Here is a 21372-nt window from a genome sequence, read left to right as displayed (position 1 = left end):
GATATTGTAATTCAACACTAATATCATTAATATTTATAAATATCTTAAATTTCAAACCTACAGATGACACATGTTTCGAGCACAATGACTGTGTTAACAATGAAATGTTTAAGAACAGAGATATACTAATTTGGCTTGAGACCAATTCTGGGTACAAGTTTTGTTTCCCTATTCTAAATATTATAAAGTATAAATTGCACAGTAAGAAAATTCAATAATTCTAAGTATATGTGACAATACTAAATGAAATTATTCATTATTCAATAATAAACTGCATATGACTGTTAAAGAAACAAACTGGCATACCTATTGTGATCATACGAACCCATTTCAGACTACATATTTTAGAAAAAAATTAATATATTTTACATCTGTATGAAGTAACTTATTTTGAAGTGTTCAACTGTCCCTTAAACAGCAGTTGTGTTAATATAAAAACTCACGTTGCTATCCTGATAAAAGCAATTCTAGAAAAGTTGAATTTGTATATAATGGATTAAATTTACTGACTGATAATTTACTGTTAAAATTAAAGTTTACAATGCATGATATTTCAGAGTAAGTTGAATAGATAATTGGCAAACTTAAGAGCAGTGAGCTAAATCAGTTATGCATGCATGACATTTTAAAATCACATCAGTGTAATTTACAACAATAATATATATATATATATATATATATATATATATATATATATATATATATATATATATATATATATATATATATATATATGTCAATAAAATGCAGTGCATGACTATAGAGAAGAAAATGTTGCCATTAGTAGCACACATCTACTTGAAACACCTTAGTTGTATGTCTGTACCAGCCAAAATAATTGTATGTGGCATGAAGTTTGACACTGCCAACATATAATGTGTCATCAATGATGTGAGCCTAGAAAAGGTGATAATGATATCGTAAGAATATGGACATCCAATAACAGAGTAAGAATTTGTATTCAACCAAATTTGGGTGAGTATAGGTGTTGGGCTATTGCTGTTTTGGTTGTGACCCTTGAAAGCTAATATCATAATGAGAATCATCAGCCTCAACACCAAAAGGGACAACCATCATCCAATCCAAATGTTCTAAATGCATGGTAGCCTTTAAAGTAATACAGCATAGATTACAACTTATAATAAATATCATTTTACACTAGTATGGGTGATGCCTGCGTTCCTGTCTGTGATGTTTCTTTTCACCACTGTTCTCCCTCCTTGTATCACTCTTCTTGTTCTCCTTGCTATCTGTTCTGTCTTCATTCCTTCCCATGTTCTCCTTCAAGACTGGCTAGTTTCCAATAGTTTTAGTTGAATTTGTGATTGGTTCATGTCATCCACTGCAACTGTAAACTTTTCTACCAACCTCTCGCTGTGCTGTTTGTGTTCTTCACAACAGGTACATGTGGATGAGGCAGAACTTGACAGGCTCTTGGGTGACCTCACATTGTCCCTTTTTGTCATTGGCTCTGTAACAGGAGATGGCATGACACTAAAGGCAAGTGTTGGCTCACTATTGTAGCATGGTGTTACATGCACATTGGATGGCATTTCCACCTCCTGGGTGGGGAATTCAGATAGAAATGGGTCATCCTCATAGTTCAGAAGGTTATTTAGAATGTCTTCAGACTCTTCAGATGTTTGTAAAATAGATGCTGGTCTTTTGCTGCACTTATTCATTGTTCTTGCTTGAGTGTTCAATTTGCTGATGCCGAGATGTGTATAGGCTCCAGATTTTGTGGAACATTAGTAGCCATTGCTTTTGGTAATAAGTTGGTTACAGGTTTGCAGAGAACTGCTGGTGTTATGGTGGCTGTCGCTGCTTTACTGGTGACAGAACCAATCACTGTCAGGTTAGGCTGCATAACCACTGGTGACCCACCCTCTATCTTTATTCTACATCCTGACCTCTCTCTCCAAACCAGTGCTGACTCCTCTTTGGTTAAAATTACAATATCTTTCTCTGTCCACTGGTAGGGTTCAGCATTTTCTATTGAACTTGACTCCTCATATGCTTGATCAATGCTTTGCCCCCTCTCCACTAATTTTTGCACAGCCACTTTATGGTCTGGATAGTGTCTGACATGACGCTCTAGATCCCTCTGCTGAGTGCATCGGAAGTTGCACAAATTGCAGTAGTATGGAACTTTATCTAAAGCGACATGGTGTTTGTAGAAATGGTCCACAATCCGTCCCTTTTCTCCAACCACTCCTTTCCCATCCCCTTTATATCTCAAGCATTTATTGGCACTGCCTCTTGTATGGTGTATTCCTTTATCTTGATAACCCTTGAAGCCATTTGTTGACAAAGGAGACTATTTATGCAAGATACACATTTCACCATACAAATCAAGAAGACTTACTAAAACAAAAATATGCTATGCAGTCAATTTAATAGGCTGTCTGTGCAAATCTTTTGACCATAACATTATAATCAGTATTATTCTTATTATTATTCTTGTTTTTCCACCCCTGTTTAGTTTAAATTTATAGTCCTTGCACTAACTCTTCAAACCTGACATCATTTTACTACTTCACAACCAGCCCTGTCAATATTTTTGAACAGTGTCTTTAACAACTAATGTTCTTTTCTAGTTCTTGATTCCACGACCAGCATTCTGGAAGCCTTCATCATCCATCTTGGGGGCTTTTCACCTGTATATTTCTTCAGTTCGTTGTGATGAACAAGTTTTTCTTTCCCATATGGATCCAGCTGTATCAGATAATTTAAACAACTTATTGTCCGCTTGACAACATATGGTCCATCATACATGTTCTGCAATTTTGGGGACACATCTATCTTCCTACCATCAGCTATTAACCACACTAATTCTCCAGACTGGTAAGTACTCTGAGAAACCTTGGCATCATACAAGTCTTTATTGTGTTTTGCTGCAGACTAAATGTTTTCTGGCAACGTGATGAGCATGATGCATCCTGTCTCTAATCAGATCAACATACTCACCATAACTTGTGAAATTTACTCTTGTCTGGTTCTGTACATATCCAAATGCAACCTTACTTCTCTTCCTAACATCAGTAAGTTTGGTGTTAAACCTGTGGACTAATGTGGTGTTGCTCGATAAGCAGCCGCTAAGCAACCTAGGTGCAAATCCCAGTTCTCTTGCTCTCCCCTCAACTAGGCTTTCATCATCCTTAGAAGAGTACGGTTGAACCTCTCTACTAGTCCATACATCTTGGATTTCTAACACTTGTTCTGGTTTTCCGTATTTCTAACATCTGGCATAACTTTATGTTGTTGTTGTTGTTGTTTTTGTTGTTGTAGGGTTTAACGCCATTTTTCAGCACACGATAGGCTATATATGGCGGCCAGTATTAATGGTGGAGGAAGAACCCTGGAAAACCCCGGAGAGAACCACCGACCCACGAGAAGCTACTGGCAAGCTTTCTCACATACCCACATTGGCTGAATCCGAGACTCGAACCCATGCAGACAGAGGTGAGATAGCTGTGATCCTTAACGGACAGCGCTTTAGACCACTCGGCCACTCGGGGCCCCATAACTTTATGAAAATTTCACTTTCATAGTTCCGACCTTTATCAGAATGTATGGTCAAAGAGCATCCAAATCTGCTAACAACCTCCTCCAGTATTTTCTGTGCAGATGTTTCAGTAGTCTGGTCAGGTACTATTCAAGGGTGCTCCAACTGACATGTTACCCAATGATGCTCTTGGGTTCTTGTTGGATTTCTTATTTGCAGCACAAATATCACATTTCATTACCCAGTTTTTAATGCCTTCCCGCATTTCATACCAATAAAATCTTTGAATGGTTTTCTCGCGCGTCTTCTTTATTCCTAAGTGTCCAGATAACACAGTCATGCATCTGAAACATTATATCCCTCCTCAGTACCCAAGGAACAATGAATTGTAAATGTTATCCAGTGCCATCTTTCCTGATTAACTTCTTAAACCCCATCCTGCAGTTCTAAGATATCGCATAATAACCAATAATGTCGAGTTGCTGGACTTAAAGCAGTAATTGATGCTCTCGATTGTTGTTTATTTTCTTGTTTTGCCTTCATGATTGGTCCTATATCTTCATCCTTTTCTTGTAACTGTTGGAGTTTCATCAAGCTGTAGTTTCCAGCCCAAGGTACCTTATTCTTTTTTCTGCATTGAACTTCTTTATCCTCTTCAGGGACTAACTTTGTCTGTAAATCCTTTCTGTATTGAGCTCTGGTTTTCACAGTTCTTAAGTTCTCACTCTCTTGTTCGGTCCTGACAGTGGGACCCTCTGCCTGATTGGAACCCATCACTTGCTCTACATCATTAAAGGTCAGCCTGTCAGCTACCTGATTTTTCTAAATTAACAATCTGAAGACACCCTGCCTGCTTAGGACCCAATCCGTTTGTTGCTGAGAAATATCCCATCATGTTGTCTTCTCTTTTCCTACATTTCCTGCATGGTCCACAGCACAAAGGTTCCATCATATCAACATCATCACAGTTGCGATCACGTGGATTAGGACACCTGTTGAGAGCATCTGCATAGCCATGCTTGGTGCCACGACGGTATTCCACTGTAAAGTTATATGCTGATAGGATTTCAATCCATCTAGCTATCCGTCCCATTGGTTCTTTCAGTTTGAACAGCCAAACTAAAGCTTGATGGTCTGTCCTGATTTTGAAGGTTCTGCCCAAAAGATATTGTCTAAAATACTCAACAAAATAATGCACTGCTAATAGTTCCTTGTCAGTTGCACAGTAGTTTTTCTCTGCTCGGTTTAAAGATCGACTGGCAAAGGCTATCATTCGTTCCTTCCCATCTTGGTATTGACTGAGAACAGCACCTATTCCCACATCACTGGCAGCTGTGTCAAGAATAAACTCACAAGTAGATAAAGGATAAGCCATTATATCTGGACTTGTAAGTGCTGTCTTTAGATATTCAAATGCTTCATCACATAATGGTGTCCGCTGAAAAGATTTCCCCTTGCGTGTCAGTTACACCAAAGAGCGTACAATCTTGGAAAAATGTTTCACAAAACGGCGATAATAACTTCCCATCCCTAATATTTGTAGTACCTCCGGTACATTTGTTGGTGTCGGCCATTCTAGTATTTTCATGATGTTCCTGGGGCAAGGTTTTACTCCTTCCTTGCTAACAATATGACCCAAAAATTCCACCGCATTTTGTAGTAAATGACATTTATCTGGCTTCAATTTTAATCCAGCATTTTGTATTCTTTGTAACACTTCTTCAAGTCGGGACATGTGTTCCTCAAAGTTTCCCCCCAAAACAATGATGTCATCAGTGTAAATTAGGCAGGTTTACCATTAAAGTCGTTGAAGTACTAACTCAACTAGGTATTGAAAAGTACCTGGGGCTCCAGTAAATCCTATGGGCATAGTCTTGGATTCAAAGAGTCCATACTTGATAACGAAAGCTGTCTTTGGAATGTCTTCACCCCTTACTGGAATTTGGTGATAACCTGAGGTAATATCCAGTGTCGAGAAGGACTCTGCTCCAGCGACTGCATCCAAGCAATCTTGCACACAGGGTAAAGGAAAAGCATATTTAACAGTCACTGCATTCAGTCGTCTGTAATCAGCGCAAGGTCTAACCTGGCCATTCTTCTTTCTAACCAGCACAGTGGGTGACGCCCAAGGTGAAGTTGATTTCTGTGAATGCGATGATGTATACAAATAAAAAATCAGGGGCTATACACACATTGAGTATGTACTGTACAGTCTTAAACGGTTAACTGGAAATAGTCATTAATCGTATTATCAAGGATGCCAGCCGCCGGCATGATACTCTCTATTTTCGCTATAATAATAATAATACTCTTATTTAAACACAATTAGCTAACAACGAATCTACCTTGAGGCCCTCATACAAAGTAATTTATTTATTTTAGCTGCATCTCTGAAGCCACTGGATATATTGAGTTTGGAAGAAGGAAATAGAGTGGGCATTTCTAATCTCAACTGGAATACTATTCCAGAGTATTGGAAACCTTTTTTAAATAACTCCTTATTTGGTTTGGGAATTTTATACTGTTTGGTAGACATGGATCGCAGGTGGGGAGTATTACCAGGTAGCCTATACTGGAATAGTGATTGTAAATATTTAGGAGTACTATTATGAGATATCCTGTACATTAATTTGGCTTTTCTCAAACAGATTCGGTCTTTAATAGGTAATATTCATAACCTACCAGCTAACTTTTCCTTGCTTTCTTTCTGGACTGATATTAGCCCAAATGCTCTTTTTTTGTAGATGTGCCAGCTTTGCTATGCTTTTATCATTTGAATTACCCCATACTGTATTACAGTAGTCTAAATAGGGTTGTATGTAACTGTTATAAAATAGTTTTCTGTGCCTTTCAGGGAGGAAATGTCTTATCCTACTGAGAAGTCATACACTTGAATTGAACTTTTTTACTGATATGCTTGATATGTTCAGTCCATGATAGGTTATTATCTACCAGAACACCAAGTAGTCTATCATGACAGACCATATGCAAATATATATCCTTCCATATCAGACATAGTTCATCACTATCAAGATTTGTCCTTCTTTGCTGTGTTGAGATGAGTAATATTTTAGTTTTACCAGTATTTACCACCATGCCATTGTATGTGCACCAGTTTTCCAGTTTGTTTAGGGCATTCTGTAAAGAAATTTCGATTTCATGCTTTGTGTTTTGGATTTCTGACAATGTTGTGTCATCTGCATAGAGATCTGTAGATGAAATTGGATCTCTTAGTAAAACTGATAGGTCATTAATAAATACAATGAATAGTAATGGACCCAGAATTGAGCCTTGTGGTACTCCAGATCTAATTGTTTCAGGTTCAGACAGAACATTATTTATGAAAACATGTTGTGTTCTGTCACTTAATTAAGAGGTAAACCATCTAATTGTTCTTTCATCACACTGGTAGATTTTCAGTTTCTTCAAAAGGATTTCATGATCCACCATGTTAAAAGCTTTCCTGAAATCTACAAGTATAGATCCTATTATTCTACCTTGGTCAAGTGCTTGAAGCCATTTATCAATTACGGAGTTCAAAGCAGTCTCACATGAATGTTTTTGTCTAAAACCTGATTGATTAGGGTGTAACTGCAAGTGTTTGGTTAAATATGACATGAATGAGTCATGGACATGTTTTTAAATCAATTTTCACAAGTTTGGTGGTATTGAGATTAGTTGGTAGTTTTCAGCATCATCCTTAGAACCCGATTTGTGAATAGGAGTTACTTTTGCAGTTTTCCATATTTTGTGAACAGATGAGGTTGCAATACTTAAATTAATTATGAATGTTATGCTATCTAAAATAGCAGAGGCAGACGATTTAATGAGTCGTGTACCAATCTGATAATATCCTGTAGCTTTCTTGGTATCAAGTTCACTGAGACATTTTTTTAACAAAGTTTTTTTTTTTTTTTTATACAGGTGGGATGGAGAAACATACCTCCTTAGAGATTTTGATGCTGCAGAACTTTTTCAGTTCATTAAAGTTGCTTTCTATCACTGGTTCTTTTAATTTTGTGGTAATGTTGGTGAAAAAATAATTGAAAACATTTGCAATGTTAGTGTCATCAATGACTATGGTTTTTTGTGCCTTCTTCCAGCGTATTCATTGAAGACTTTCCAAATGGAGTTTGTGTTGCTCTTTTTGTTTTCAAGCAATGATTGATAATAAGTTTTTTAGTTTTTTTTAATCACACTTGTTATTTTTTTCTCCATACTTTATATTGTGCATAGTTTCTCATAGCCTTGAATTGGTCTCCTGTTTTCATAGCATCTAGGATTTCAGTAGTAAGCCAATTAGGTTGAATTTCAGTCTTTAATCGATGTACTTTCAGTGGTGAATGCTTAGATACTACGTCCATGAATAAGTCAGTCCACACCCTCATTGCTTCATCTATGTCATCCAAATTTTGGATCATATTCCATGGAACTTTACATAGGTCATTGAGAAATTGGTCTTCATTAACATTTTTGAACGATCTGTAAGTGATCGTTGTGTGTGTATTTTTCTTATTTTTCTTGCATTTAACCTTTCTTGTCAAAAAAGTAGGATAATGGTCACTAAGACCAACATTCGGTACATTAACACAAGCCACATTGTCTGGTAGGTTGGTATAAATGTGATCAATAAGAGTGCTGGATTTTTCTGTTACCCTTGTGGGCTCATTTACCAGCTGGTCTAGGCCTAATGATTCAATAAATTCCATCCAGTTGTTCCGTAAGAAGGGATATCAACAGTTCTTCACACGCGACTTGTCAAAACAATGAAAGAGTATTCAAGTTAATAAAAGGTAATAATAGTTAATCTTTTCTTATAAGTTTTGATGATTTTGAAAGTGTTGTGCATGTTTTCGATTGCTTGTGAAATTCCACACTTTACACGTGCCCTGTAGATGCATAAAAACATTTAGGGGTGAAATGATTCGTCGATATATTGATGCATCAACATTTTTGTTGGAACGATACACATATCGATACAAGAGAAGGAGAATCGATACAAAACGATTTTTACGATATACATTGTGAAGGGGCAAATTTCTGGCGATCTAACAAGAATACATTAGTTGAGACCAGAGAACCATTAATTAGATTTATGGAGAAAAGCGCTTATCATATCGCCATACTAACGTGTTCGGTAATGTCCTTTAGGGGGAGAATTTTGTTCCTAATTAAGCATTTGTTTATACAGCAGCCAGACGGACTATTAGGGACACGGTAAATTTCATTTTTATGGTAAAGTTGTCAAAATTGAGGAATCGCAGAAATTCTGTTACTCAAACTACCAAGTCAAAATGATCCGACTTTGGCCTCTTCTGGAAAAAAGGGCGGCAGAGATATTTGATTATGATTGGTTACGTTAAATAAGGGGGCGTGTTTCCCACAAAATATTTCATAGGTTTTAATATCGCCCTCATCGAAATTTTAATCAGTCTAAGCTTTTCTGGAAGAGAAATCAGAGTAGGCTCCGAGGGATTTGCAAGAAATTCCTCGCAAAAGAACTGTTAAAAGGGGACTTTTGTCGAAAGGAACCGGCGAAATAATTTGGTGAATAGAGGGAGGAACGCTGAAATCAAAGGTAGTGTGACAATTCCATGTAATTTGTTGATGCCATATATAATGCTTTGCTGAATTTATTTACTTGTATTAGCATGAATCCTTTTTTCTACATTTGTATAATAATTTTCTTTATGAAGTATAACTGTTGAGTTTATGCATAGGAAGTCGTACAGTAATCTTCTTTAGACAAGTTTGACGACTTGTTTGAATTTGTCGTCTTGTTTGCATAAAAATTAGGTTCTAAGAATTTAATGCATTGCATTAGTTAATATGATTACGAGAATCCCTGTGAATTCACCGAATTTAGAAGATTGCACGTATGATTAAGAGTAAGCGTGCATTGACTGAAAGGATGTAATGTATCACATTTATCCGCTGTGTAAACTGAGGCTGGCTAAGGACCCCAGGCCGCTTATGGTGCGTTAATGTGTAAGGTCAAGGCGTAACGAATTAGCCATTTGACTAACTAGGGTCATTATAAGACGTGAAGTCGATTGGTAGCCTTAGCATCTGTCTAGCACTGATAGTAAAATCTGATAACGAGGGAGAATAATGCAAAATCCCCTGTATCATAAATAACAGGAAATTTAGGTTGTCTCTATTTATATTTATTTAAAAGGGAGAAACTAGCTCCTGGGACGTGTGATGTGAAGTTACCCTGAGACGTATTTTTTTTTTCCTTCTTGGCATCCGTCCGTCTACGAGAGACGATGGCATAGCTCCAAAGTACGCTTTTGCTTATCCTTCTTTTTAGCTCTCTTTTCAGCTTGCTTTATTCTTCTCTTTTCCTCTGCGTTTTGAACTCCCTGCCTGACAGCTAGACGCCAGCTGGAACGGTTGTTTGCACAGCTCTCCCAGTCGTTGACATTGATGTTTGCTGTCTTCATATCCTTCTTGCAAACATCTTTGTAGCGCAGATGTGGTCGTCCAGTTGGTCGTGCACCTTCTGCTAACTCCCCATATAACAGGTCCTTGGGAATGCGACCTGGGTCCATTCTCTTGACATGGCCGAGCCAGCGAAGGCGCCTCTCGCTGAGTATGGAGAACATGCTGTTCATGTTGGCGCGTTCTAGAACTTCTGTGTTGGGTACTTTGTCCTGCCACTGGATGTGCAGAATGCGCCGCAGACATCTCAGGTGGAAGCTGTTGAGTTTCCTCTCGTGTCTTGCATAGGTGGTCCATGTTTCGCTGCTGTAGAGAAGTGAGCTGAGCACGCACGCTTGGTAGACACGCAGTTTGGTCTTCTCTGTGAGGTTGGGGTTGTTCCAGACCCTCTGGTTAAGTCTGGCCATCACTGCTGCTGCCTTGGCAATCCTGCCGCCCACCTCAAAATCAATGGAGAGTGAGCTGGAGATGTTAGACCCGAGGTATGTGAAGTTCTCGACAACTTCCAAATTGTACCCATCGATGGAGACAGAGGGAGGGGAGTCTGTGTCCTGTGCCATGACATTTGTTTTCTTCAAACTGATGGTCAGTCCAAATTCCTTACATGCATGGGAGAGGCAGCATACCAGCTGCTGAAGTCCATCTTCCGTGTGTGATGTCAAGGCTGCATCGTCGGCAAAGAGCAATTCACGGATGAGTACCTCTGTGACTTTAGTCTTAGCACGGAGACGGGCGATGTTGAACAGCTTGCCGTCAGCCCTGGTATGGATGTACACTCCCTCGTAGCAGTCCTTGAATGCGTACTGGAGAAGCATGGAGAAGAAGATGGCAAAGAGCGTCGGTGCAAGGACACAGCCTTGTTTGACTCCGCTAACGACTGGGAATGCTTCAGATGTTGCGCCATTGAAGCACACTGTGCTGTGCATGTTCTCGTGGAACGACATAATGACAGCAAGCAGACGTGGGGGGCAGCCGATCTTCTGCAGAAGTCTGAAGAGTCCACTCCGACTAACCATGTCAAACGCCTTTGTCAGGTCTATGAAGGCAACGTAGAGGGGCATCCGCTGCTCGCGACACTTCTCCTGCAGCTGACGTAGTGAGAAGATCATGTCTACAGTTGACCTGCCAGCTCGAAATCCACACTGGGATTCTGGGTAGACACGGGAGGCTAGGATCTGCAAGCGTGCCAAGGCAACACGGGCGAAGGCCTTTCCGACGATGCTGAGGAGGGAGATGCCCCGATAGTTGTTGCAGTCACTACGGTCTCCTTTGTTTTTGTACAAAGTGACGATGTTGGCATCACGCATGTCCTGTGGGATGTATCCCTGTTCCCAGCAAAGGCAGAGGAGTGTGTGTAGGGGCTGGAGCAGTGCTGGTTTTCCGCTCTTGAGGACTTCAGGCAGAATGCCGTCGCTTCCGGGAGCCTTCCCACAGGCAAGGTTACCCTGAAGTTACCCTGAGACGTATACTGAGAAGTATAGAGAGAAGTGCAGTGAGACGTATAATCCTGTGACGCAATCCTGCCACGTACTAATTTCTAAACGTATTCTGAGAGTATCCTGAGACGGATGGTGGAAAGTATCATCCTGAGATCCAAGGTTCTGAACAGCTATAGTGGAAACAGAACAAACTGGGGACTAGCAGGTTATGTAATCGTTCAAGACGTTGACTTCGATTGTTCACTCGATCCTATGATGAACTAAGTCTATCAGTAAACAAATCGGCTATTTTATTTAAATCTATTTGCGTTTTCTTGTACTTTGGTGAAAGTTTTATTTCTAAAGCAAAGTATATTCATGATGTAATGAATTTTCACAGTTGTTTTATGTAATTGATTAAATTGTTTGTTGACATGTACGGGGGCTCGTGTTGGTTTGTTCTATACATCTGCTCAGATCTCTATCTATTTCACCTGTAAGTTTCACCACTTATATTTATATTTACTCGAACTGGGCAATAACATCGAGGGCGGTCAACCCCTAGATAACGGAAAGCCAAAATTAAGCGGGACACCCAGCAAAAGTCACCACCAGAAAACATTCATACCCTCCCCGCTTTACATACAAGTTATTTTAGTCTTCATAAGTTATGAATAAATTATTAGTTCGACTTCTTAATCTTTAAATATAGAATTCAACTGGAACAGCATTTGCAGTCCCAAGCACTCATTTTATTAGTAAATTAGGCTCATTACTTGATGACAATAACTTTTAAAGTTATGAAGTATATTGCATTATTGGAGCTGGGAAAATGTTAATGGAGATACCACTGAGTGATTTTGAGCCCAAAAATGATGTTAAATACGAGTCAGATGTACATGTTGGATGGAAAAAATTGGAGGGCATAATGGTCATTATCCCGTTCAGTGGTAGTTTGAAATGAAATATAGAAAGGGTAGAATACTGAGCCGAATTAAAATACAGACAATTTACAATATAATGAAATTTTCATTTTTTTTAATTTTTTTTTGTAATCAATCAATTTAGCCCTGCAAGTCATGTGCTACAAAACCATGTATCCATATCAGGGTTAATATAAACAGAATAAGTAAGGATAAAAAAATGAAATTAAGTTAAGAAGTAAAGATATTTATTTGAATACCTCTGTCTGCACAAGCAGACTGTGGCATTGACGGACTAAAAACCCTAAGATAATATCTGTGAGCTCTGGGAAATTTTAAATAACAGTCACAAAGATCAGTTCCCCAACATCTTCAAACTGACAAAGCTAGCTATGCATTTGCCCTTGCATACACACTTAAGAAACAGAGTATGCTCAGAAATAATTAACAGAGTAATACCTATACAACTAGAGGTGACATCTTTTCAAGAGTTTGATTTCAGTAGAGCTCTAAAAAAGTGGAGTATTAAAGTGTTAGGTAAATATTGAACCATGACTGTTTCCTTCTCTCCCCCTTCCCCCCAATCTTCTTCTTTTCTACACTCGCCTTCTTTCGGTGACAAAGGGTGAAGTTCCCCTTAAGATAACATCCTGGCAGCATCTCTTCTTAAATTGTACATGGAACAAATTTGGAATTTCTCTTTTTATGCAGAGATAGTTGACCAGTAAATGAAGGTGCTGATGGAATAAATAAAAATAGCTTAGAATCAGCAAGGAAACTGCTTTATTTGTTCTGTTTTGAAGATAGCATCGTAATGTATTCCAAATTTAAGTTGAAATTGGTAATAAGATGTTTTCATGGCATTCATGCAGTGCAAAACAAAGGGCCCGTTGGCTGAATTACCTGAAACGATGACTAAACGTCACCGACAACCAACAGGTAGTTTGTTGGAAAGTATTTTTTTTTTTTTTGTCATCGATGAGAATTGCATATAAATATATGATAGCTATATCTCTATCTGTAATCTGGATACTGGAAATACAACCATTATGTCAACTTACATAAAGGGGCACCACCTACCTTTCAAAGAGGGAAAGATTATCAAGTGCATTTATGATTGGATCGATCTGTCGTATAGGTGTATCGTTTCACCCCTAAAAAAAATTCAGGTTTTTTTGGGAGGAGGTTGTTTCCATCCCTGTCTTTGATATGATGGACTATCTTTGTAATTATTTAGATACGGGAACAACTCAGAAGCACAGTAACTTTGTGGGAGAATCCATGAGAGGAAAACCTGCTTGTGACATTCCAGGAATTGGTACAGTTGCCTATAGTAATTTTCAGAGAAGTGGGATAACCATGGTATGTATTAGTTTTAATACCATTTTATTTTTTATATCTTGCCTAAATTTAAGAAAAATAACATTCCTCCTTTCTTTTTAAATTTAATTCAAACAGGAGAAAAACTGGGTTGGGTATTTGATTGTATGTGTTATCTTCTCTATCCATTATTGAAATGTACATAATGCATACCTGCCAAGATTCCAGTGTTTTCTGTATTTGTCCCGTATTTTGGACTTGACTAAGGCTCTACGTTTTTCTTTTTAAAAATCCGTTTTTAATTAAAACAATTTAAGTAAAAAAATCCCTTGCAATTTTCTGTTTATAACAGGTACCCAGTTCAATTCTGATAGTAAATATATAGCGTGTATATAAAGATGTAGACAGGGTTTTCAATAGACGCGTACCCTCGGGGTTTGATGCATGGAATTTAAATATGACCCATTTTCGACTTGCAGAAGTTCCGACTCATGCGTCGTTTTGTCTCGCGTAGATTTGAGATGGAGGATCAATCTTAATTACCTTGGATTCGCCTCCGGCCTAGTTTCTTACTAAGAGTGCGCTGTCCGTAACACATTTGCGGTAGGAGGCACTGACTGAAGTCTGCTCCACAACTGTTTACACTTTGATGGCCAATAATATCGTACGAATTGAATATATATATATATATATATATATATATATATATATATATATATATATATGAATTGGGCGGAGCTAACAGTTCACTGATATCACCTTATGGCTTAGGTGCAACTGAATCAAGTAGGATTGTTTTGATATTATGTTTAAAGTTTGGAATAGAGAAAGAGGAAACAGTTATGACATAAATGGACTTCCTTTTGATCAATGAACTGGTCAGAAGTGGAGCATATGACAGCTCACGAAGCCGTTTTGTCAAGATGATTAACTGACCAACTTGAATGGTTTTATTGGCAACTAATTTGCTTCATTCTTAATCATTTGACATCACTGGAATCATTTCTGACAAAATATCGGTGTTTGATTGCTCTTTGCATTATAATCAGTTAGACAAAATGGGAATATATGGCTTCTTGTGAAGCCATTTTTAGCGAGGGATTGTGTTTTATTGGCGATTAATTTGCTTCAATTTGGCAAACGTTTAAAACCACTAATGTTTTAATTAGAATGGATCATTCAGAAAAATTTGAACAGACATAACACAAAGTGCATACATCTGAACTTTAAAATCACAGTGGCATATAGACGTATATTTTATTTTTTTACCCTCAGACTCCAAAGACAGAGAAATGTGTCAGCTCTAAGGAAAAGGAGAAATAGTCAATCTCTGAAATTTGTTAGAAAATGTAACGATGAGTAGAAAAGTGAACTGTCAATTTCAATCCTTGATATTTGAACAACATATAACCCTTATAGTTGAATGGGTATATTTTTTGCATATAAAATGATTGAGCAGTTGATAATACAACATGTTGAAAGTTGAAAATGTAATAAAGTATAATAGAATCCTCTGTCAATTTCATATACAAAATATACACACAGAAACACACAGTTAGAAAAAGAAAAGTCACAAAAATCAGATTGTTTATTCCTTACAAAATAATGTACAATTATTTCTCATTATTCAGCACGAGACAAGAAATCTTAAACATCATTTGCTTCTTCATCAACATCTCAGCCTGAACTTGCGACGTTATAAATGCCAGAGAGAACCTTGATGTAATTCGATCAAAGTTTGTTTTACTTCATTACTTAGAAATGAACCTTCCTTAGTTACAAGTGTTGCTGCGACGTTTATAAATGCCAGAGAGAACCTTGATATAATTTTATCGAAGTTCAGTTTACTTAATTTCTCAGTTGCTAGTGTTGCTGAAGATTTATTTCGCACACTTTCTCCTGGCAGTAAAATCACAAATTATTACTCGTGTGCTAGACGGAAAACAGTTAAGTAAAAACTCGAACATAATTCAGATCATCTATGAAAGATGGTACATTGGAATCCATAATGATGGAACAAAAATAGGTGTTGAAAAAGCCCCTATAATTAGCCTTTGTCTGGAACAGGTTGCCCATTCAGAAGGTGAAATAGTGCAACACACGCATCTTTAACATTGAATAATTAAGTTACTTTATATCTATATAAGGGAGTAATGTAGCATTACTCCAAGCACTGGCCTAAGGAGAATTACTCTAAAGACCATATACTTATAAATATATATATTTTATTACGAGGATGTATATTAAGATCCCTATGGTTGACGAATGTAAGGACATTAATTACTACTAATAGTACTAGAACTATTCCAACCTTACCGCTAAACAAGCATATCAATAATTCGCTCCATATTGGGTTTCTGCTTGGTATCGAACCTAGGACCTCTGAATGCGAGATAAGACAACTATCGCCTGCCTGTACGTTCCAGCACCCATACTACCACGGCCACCTCCACATCACCAAAAATGATGTTTCGGTTGCCGTTCATATACGGTACTAGAACGTGCAGACACTCTCGAAACTTTAGATATATATATATCGTATGTCCTAAGATACCTTGGCACTGGCAAAGTTAGGTTATATCTATGTAAGGGAGTAATGTAGCATTACTCCAAGCACTGGCCTAAGGAGAATTACTCTAAAGACTATATACTTATAAATATATATATTTTATTACGAGGATGTATATTAAGATCCCTATGGTTGACGAATGTAAGGACATTAATTACTACTAATAGTACTAGAACTATTCCAACCTTACCGCTAAACAAGCATATCAATAATTCGCTCCATATTGGGTTTCTGATTGGTATCGAACCTAGGACCTCTGAATGCGAGATAAGACAACTATCGCCTGCCTGCACGTTCCAGCACCCATACTACCACGGCCACCTCCACATCACCAAAAATGATGTTTCGGTTGCCGTTCATATACGGTACTAGAACGTGCAGACACTCTCGAAACTTTAGATATATATATCGTATGTCCTAAGATACCTTGGCACTGGCAAAGTTAGGTTATATCTATATAAGGGAGTAACGTAGCATTACTCCAAGCACTGGCCTAAGGAGAATTACTCTAAAGACTATATACTTATAAATATATATATTTTATTACGAGGATGTATATTAAGATCCCTATGGTTGACGAATGTAAGGACATTAATTACTACTAATAGTACTAGAACTATTCCAACCTTACCGCTAAACAAGCATATCAGTAATTCGCTCCATATTGGGTTTCTGCTTGGTATCGAACCTAGGACCTCTGAATGCGAGATAAGACAACTATCGCCTGCCTGCACGTTCCAGCACCCATACTACCACGGCCACCTCCACATCACCAAAAATGATGTTTCGGTTGCCGTTCATATACGGTACTAGAACGTGCAGACACTCTCGAAACTTTAGATATATATATCGTATGTCCTAAGATACCTTGGCACTGGCAAAGTTAGGTTATATCTATATAAGGGAGTAACGTAGCATTACTCCAAGCACTGGCCTAAGGAGAATTACTCTAAAGACTATATACTTATAAATATATATATTTTATTACGAGGATGTATATTAAGATCCCTATGGTTGACGAATGTAAGGACATTAATTACTACTAATAGTACTAGAACTATTCCAACCTTACCGCTAAACAAGCATATCAGTAATTCGCTCCAAATTTGGTTTCTGCTTGGTATCGAACCTAGGACCTCTGAATGCGAGATAAGACAACTATCGCCTGCCTGCACGTTCCAGCACCCATACTACCACGGCCACCTCCACATCACCAAAAATGATGTTTCGGTTGCCGTTCATATACGGTACTAGAACGTGCAGACACTCTCGAAACTTTAGATATATATATCGTATGTCCTAAGATACCTTGGCACTGGCAAAGTTAGGTTATATCTATATAAGGGAGTAATGTAGCATTACTCCAAGCACTGGCCTAAGGAGAATTACTCTAAAGACCATATACTTATAAATATATATATTTTATTACGAGGATGTATATTAAGATCCCTATGGTTGACGAATGTAAGGACATTAATTACTACTAATAGTACTAGAACTATTCCAACCTTACCGCTAAACAAGCATATCAATAATTCGCTCCATATTGGGTTTCTGCTTGGTATCGAACCTAGGACCTCTGAATGCGAGATAAGACAACTATCGCCTGCCTGTACGTTCCAGCACCCATACTACCACGGCCACCTCCACATCACCAAAAATGATGTTTCGGTTGCCGTTCATATACGGTACTAGAACGTGCAGACACTCTCGAAACTTTAGATATATATATCGTATGTCCTAAGATACCTTGGCACTGGCAAAGTTAGGTTATATCTATGTAACGGAGTAATGTAGCATTACTCCAAGCACTGGCCTAAGGAGAATTACTCTAAAGACTATATACTTATAAATATATATATTTTATTACGAGGATGTATATTAAGATCCCTATGGTTGACGAATGTAAGGACATTAATTACTACTAATAGTACTAGAACTATTCCAACCTTACCGCTAAACAAGCATATCAATAATTCGCTCCATATTGGGTTTCTGCTTGGTATCGAACCTAGGACCTCTGAATGCGAGATAAGACAACTATCGCCTGCCTGCACGTTCCAGCACCCATACTACCACGGCCACCTCCACATCACCAAAAATGATGTTTCGGTTGCCGTTCATATACGGTACTAGAACGTGCAGACACTCTCGAAACTTTAGATATATATATCGTATGTCCTAAGATACCTTGGCACTGGCAAAGTTAGGTTATATCTATATAAGGGAGTAACGTAGCATTACTCCAAGCACTGGCCTAAGGAGAATTACTCTAAAGACTATATACTTATAAATATATATATTTTATTACGAGGATGTATATTAAGATCCCTATGGTTGACGAATGTAAGGACATTAATTACTACTAATAGTACTAGAACTATTCCAACCTTACCGCTAAACAAGCATATCAATAATTCGCTCCATATTTGGTTTCTGCTTGGTATCGAACCTAGGACCTCTGAATGCGAGATAAGACAACTATCGCCTGCCTGCACGTTCCAGCACCCATACTACCACGGCCACCTCCACATCACCAAAAATGATGTTTCGGTTGCCGTTCATATACGGTACTAGAACGTGCAGACACTCTCGAAACTTTAGATATATATATCGTATGTCCTAAGATACCTTGGCACTGGCAAAGTTAGGTTATATCTATATAAGGGAGTAACGTAGCATTACTCCAAGCACTGGCCTAAGGAGAATTACTCTAAAGACTATATACTTATAAATATATATATTTTATTACGAGGATGTATATTAAGATCCCTATGGTTGACGAATGTAAGGACATTAATTACTACTAATAGTACTAGAACTATTCCAACCTTACCGCTAAACAAGCATATCAGTAATTCGCTCCAAATTTGGTTTCTGCTTGGTATCGAACCTAGGACCTCTGAATGCGAGATAAGACAACTATCGCCTGCCTGCACGTTCCAGCACCCATACTACCACGGCCACCTCCACATCACCAAAAATGATGTTTCGGTTGCCGTTCATATACGGTACTAGAACGTGCAGACACTCTCGAAACTTTAGATATATATATCGTATGTCCTAAGATACCTTGGCACTGGCAAAGTTAGGTTATATCTATATAAGGGAGTAATGTAGCATTACTCCAAGCACTGGCCTAAGGAGAATTACTCTAAAGACCATATACTTATAAATATATATATTTTATTACGAGGATGTATATTAAGATCCCTATGGTTGACGAATGTAAGGACATTAATTACTACTAATAGTACTAGAACTATTCCAACCTTACCGCTAAACAAGCATATCAATAATTCGCTCCATATTGGGTTTCTGCTTGGTATCGAACCTAGGACCTCTGAATGCGAGATAAGACAACTATCGCCTGCCTGTACGTTCCAGCACCCATACTACCACGGCCACCTCCACATCACCAAAAATGATGTTTCGGTTGCCGTTCATATACGGTACTAGAACGTGCAGACACTCTCGAAACTTTAGATATATATATCGTATGTCCTAAGATACCTTGGCACTGGCAAAGTTAGGTTATATCTATGTAAGGGAGTAATGTAGCATTACTCCAAGCACTGGCCTAAGGAGAATTACTCTAAAGACTATATACTTATAAATATATATATTTTATTACGAGGATGTATATTAAGATCCCTATGGTTGACGAATGTAAGGACATTAATTACTACTAATAGTACTAGAACTATTCCAACCTTACCGCTAAACAAGCATATCAATAATTCGCTCCATATTGGGTTTCTGCTTGGTATCGAACCTAGGAGCTCTGAATGCGAGATAAGACAACTATCGCCTGCCTGCACGTTCCAGCACCCATACTACCACGGCCACCTCCACATCACCAAAAATGATTTTCGGTTGCCGTTCATATACGGTACTAGAACGTGCAGACACTCTCGAAACTTTAGATATATATATCGTATGTCCTAAGATACCTTGGCACTGGCAAAGTTAGGTTATATCTATATAAGGGAGTAACGTAGCATTACTCCAAGCACTGGCCTAAGGAGAATTACTCTAAAGACTATATACTTATAAATATATATATTTTATTACGAGGATGTATATTAAGATCCCTATGGTTGACGAATGTAAGGACATTAATTACTACTAATAGTACTAGAACTATTCCAACCTTACCGCTAAACAAGCATATCAATAATTCGCTCCATATTGGGTTTCTGCTTGGTATCGAACCTAGGACCTCTGAATGCGAGATAAGACAACTATCGCCTGCCTGCACGTTCCAGCACCCATACTACCACGGCCACCTCCACATCACCAAAAAATGATGTTTCGGTTGCCGTTCATATACGGTACTAGAACGTGCAGACACTCTCGAAACTTTAGGTATATATATCGTATGTCCTAAGATACCTTGGCACTGGCAAAGTTAGGTTATATCTATATAAGGGAGTAATGTAGCATTACTCCAAGCACTGGCCTAAGGAGAATTACTCTAAAGACTATATACTTATAAATATATATATTTTATTACGAGGATGTATATTAAGATCCCTATGGTTGACGAATGTAAGGACATTAATTACTACTAATAGTACTAGAACTATTCCAACCTTACCGCTAAACAAGCATATCAATAATTCGCTCCATATTTGGTTTCTGCTTGGTATCGAACCTAGGACCTCTGAATGCGAGATAAGACAACTATCGCCTGCCTGCACGTTCCAGCACCCATACTACCACGGCCACCTCCACATCACCAAAAATGATGTTTCGGTTGCCGTTCATGTACGGTACTAGAACGTGCAGACACTCTCGAAACTTTAGATATATATATCGTATGTCCTAAGATACCTTGGCACTGGCAAAGTTAGGTTATATCTATATAAGGGAGTAATGTAGCATTACTCCAAGCACTGGCCTAAGGAGAATTACTCTAAAGACTATATACTTATAAATATATATATATATTTTATTACGAGGATGTATATTAAGATCCCTATGGTTGACGAATGTAAGGACATTAATTACTACTAATAGTACTAGAACTATTCCAACCTTACCGCTAAACAAGCATATCAATAATTCGCTCCATATTGGGTTTCTGCTTGGTATCGAACCTAGGACCTCTGAATGCGAGATAAGACAACTATCGCCTGCCTGCACGTTCCAGCACCCATACTACCACGGCCACCTCCACATCACCAAAAA

At 38.1% G+C, this 21372-nt stretch overlaps 1 protein-coding gene across 1 annotated transcript in view; it reads left to right on the top strand.

The window, feature by feature from the left end:
- Positions 1-21372, top strand: part of LOC149774668 (barrier-to-autointegration factor-like) — a 79757-nt gene that overhangs the window by 45269 nt on the left and 13116 nt on the right. The window contains exon 3 of the mRNA XM_089945013.1: positions 13528-13652. Within this exon, the coding sequence (XP_089801139.1) occupies positions 13528-13652 (125 nt within the window). The remainder of the gene's footprint in view (positions 1-13527; positions 13653-21372) is intronic.

The sequence above is a fragment of the Sinohyriopsis cumingii genome, unplaced genomic scaffold (genome assembly GCF_028554795.1).
Source record: "Sinohyriopsis cumingii isolate HCF-2022 unplaced genomic scaffold, ASM2855479v2 utg000160l, whole genome shotgun sequence".
In the NCBI taxonomy this organism is placed as follows: Eukaryota; Metazoa; Mollusca; class Bivalvia; order Unionida; family Unionidae; genus Sinohyriopsis; species Sinohyriopsis cumingii.
This window is presented reverse-complemented; position numbering and strand designations above follow the sequence as displayed.